Here is a 1,993-nt window from a genome sequence, read left to right on the forward strand (position 1 = left end):
GAGCAGGGAGGGTTTGGGAAGAGCCAGTGTGTTACCCAAATGCCAACTCTTGTGATTCAACCTGGCAGGTTGGAGGTGGTGGGAGCTCACAGAGACCCCAGGGAAGTTGGGCAGTTCTCTTCCCTCCAGCAGGCAAGGGCACCCCCAAAGGGCCTCTGGGCCGCTCTGCTGATGGGAAATCCGGCAGGGCAAAAGCAAAGACTAAAAAATCTGACCCTCACTCTCCAAAAAGAGTAAGGGGTGAGGACTTGTGCCCACCATCCTGAAGGTTATTGTTTGGGGGCTAAGAGCCCCGACCAATTTGCCCTTCTCAACCTTAAAAGACGAAAAATCCGCGACTCCCCTCCTGCCGCGCTTAGCGAGCAGCACATCCTGGAAATTAGACTTCGGTTCCTGACGGGGGTGCTTTTGGAGGGGTGGGAGATGGTGAGAAACTACCTTCCGAGGATGAAGTTAGCCTCTCCGCAAGCCTCTCTCCCCCCCACCCTTCTACTCCCCAGGGTCCTTTCGGGGGGATCTCTCCTTCTCCACGCAGCCGGTAGGCCGCGAAGTTCGGAAGCGATTCCCCAACTCCCTGCGAGGCGGACAGCTCTGGCTGGGGCTAGGGAGCCCCGCGGAGAGCAGCTGGAGCCGCAGAAATGGAAGCTGCAACCCGGGCGAGGATGCCACGGAGGGGAGGAGGCGACCGGAGGCAAGGCCCCCGGGGAGGGGCCGGCGCATCCGGGGAGGGGGCTCAGTCCCCGGGTCCCGGGCTTCCAGCGCCCCTCCCGGCGCCGGCTGCGGACCCTGAGCGGCTACTGAGCGAGATCTGCTAAAAACCATCCTCGGTCAAGCTGTTGCATCGCAAATAAAATCCTAATGAGCCCCCTCCCACTACCCCTTGGCCGGCTTTTACGGTGTGCGCGTGGCGCGGGGAGCTCTGCCAGCCGTGCGGTGCCCGGGAGCCCGGTGCGCTCCCGCCCTGGCCCGCGCGAGCTCTCGGCCTCGCTGGCTGCCTCCCCGGCCCCGCCAGCTCCTCTCCCAGCCGGCGGTGGTCGGCTTCTTCCCGGGCTTTCAGCCCAAGCCTCGGGGGCGTGGGGGAAGGGAGGCCGAGAGTGCGGCGAGCTGGTCCCTGCGCCCCGGGTCCCCCGTGGACTTGGAGGAGTGGGGGCGGCGCTCCTCCAGCGGCCTCAGTCTCCCTTTCTGGGGCACTCATCTGCCTCCCTCCATCTTCCCTCCGCCCCCGCTCGCTCTCCGGCAGTCGCCGCGGTTTCCCTTCACATTGTCCGCAGTTTATTGCTTCTCCCCTCCCCTCCCCTCCCCCTCGCCTGGCCTTCGGCCTGGGTATTTCCTCACTTTTTATAACTTACTTTGATCCGGCCTCTCTTTGTCCTCGCTTCCTTCGCAAATTTTATTGTCCCCGTAGCCGGGTCTTTGATTAGACAGGACGGCCTCCCTGCCCGCCGAAGTTTCCAAACTGTACTCGGGCGTGCCCTGCTTGAGCAGCTCCCCAGGCGCGCCCAGCAGCGGCTCCGCCTTCACCGCCGCCTGGCCCTGCACAGGAGCAGCTTCGCCGCGCGGCGCCGGCTCCAGCCAGGTGCGGAGGTACCTGCTCTCGGCCGGCGGGACGCCCTGGGGCTGGATGTAGGGGTGGTAGACGGACGGCAGGCTTCCGGACGCGTGCGGGCTCAGCGGCGCCCAGGAGGCGCCGAACACCGGCGCTTTGGGCTGGAAGCTGCACGAGGGGAACTCCAGGTGCTCCGCGTGGCCTGGCTGCCGGGGGCTCGCGTACTGGCCGGAAGGAAACTTGGCTGGAGGCGCGTCCTCACTCTCGTGACTTATGATCGAGTCGACATAATAGCTGCTAAGCGTCCCAGAAATGGACATTCTCAGACATTATCCGGGCGCTTGCAGGGGGAAGGGAAGCGCTCGCGCGCAGCGCCCAAGCAGGGAGAGGTGGCACCCGGACCGGTGTGAGGGCTTTCGGACGCGACCCCCCCAGCCCCCCACCCTC

General features: G+C 65.1%; 1 protein-coding gene across 3 annotated transcripts in view; it reads right to left on the reverse strand.

Moving 5' to 3' along the window:
* HOXB9 (homeobox B9) overlaps positions 1–1,927 on the reverse strand; it is a 5,320-nt gene extending 3,393 nt beyond the window's left edge. For 2 of the 3 annotated variants that reach the window (XM_024746434.1, XM_024746418.1), the window contains exon 1: positions 1,350–1,912. In XM_024746434.1, the coding sequence (XP_024602202.1) occupies positions 1,350–1,866 (517 nt within the window). In that variant the 5' untranslated portion in view covers positions 1,867–1,912. Of the gene's footprint in view, positions 1–1,349 lie in introns of all 3 variants that reach the window. The other variant, XM_024746425.1, reaches the window with a different exon arrangement.
* Positions 1,928–1,993: the final 66 nt, after the last annotated feature.

Source organism: Neophocaena asiaeorientalis, unplaced genomic scaffold (genome assembly GCF_003031525.2).
Source record: "Neophocaena asiaeorientalis asiaeorientalis breed wild unplaced genomic scaffold, Neophocaena_asiaeorientalis_V1.1 scaffold1, whole genome shotgun sequence".
Classification (NCBI taxonomy): Eukaryota; Metazoa; Chordata; class Mammalia; order Artiodactyla; family Phocoenidae; genus Neophocaena; species Neophocaena asiaeorientalis.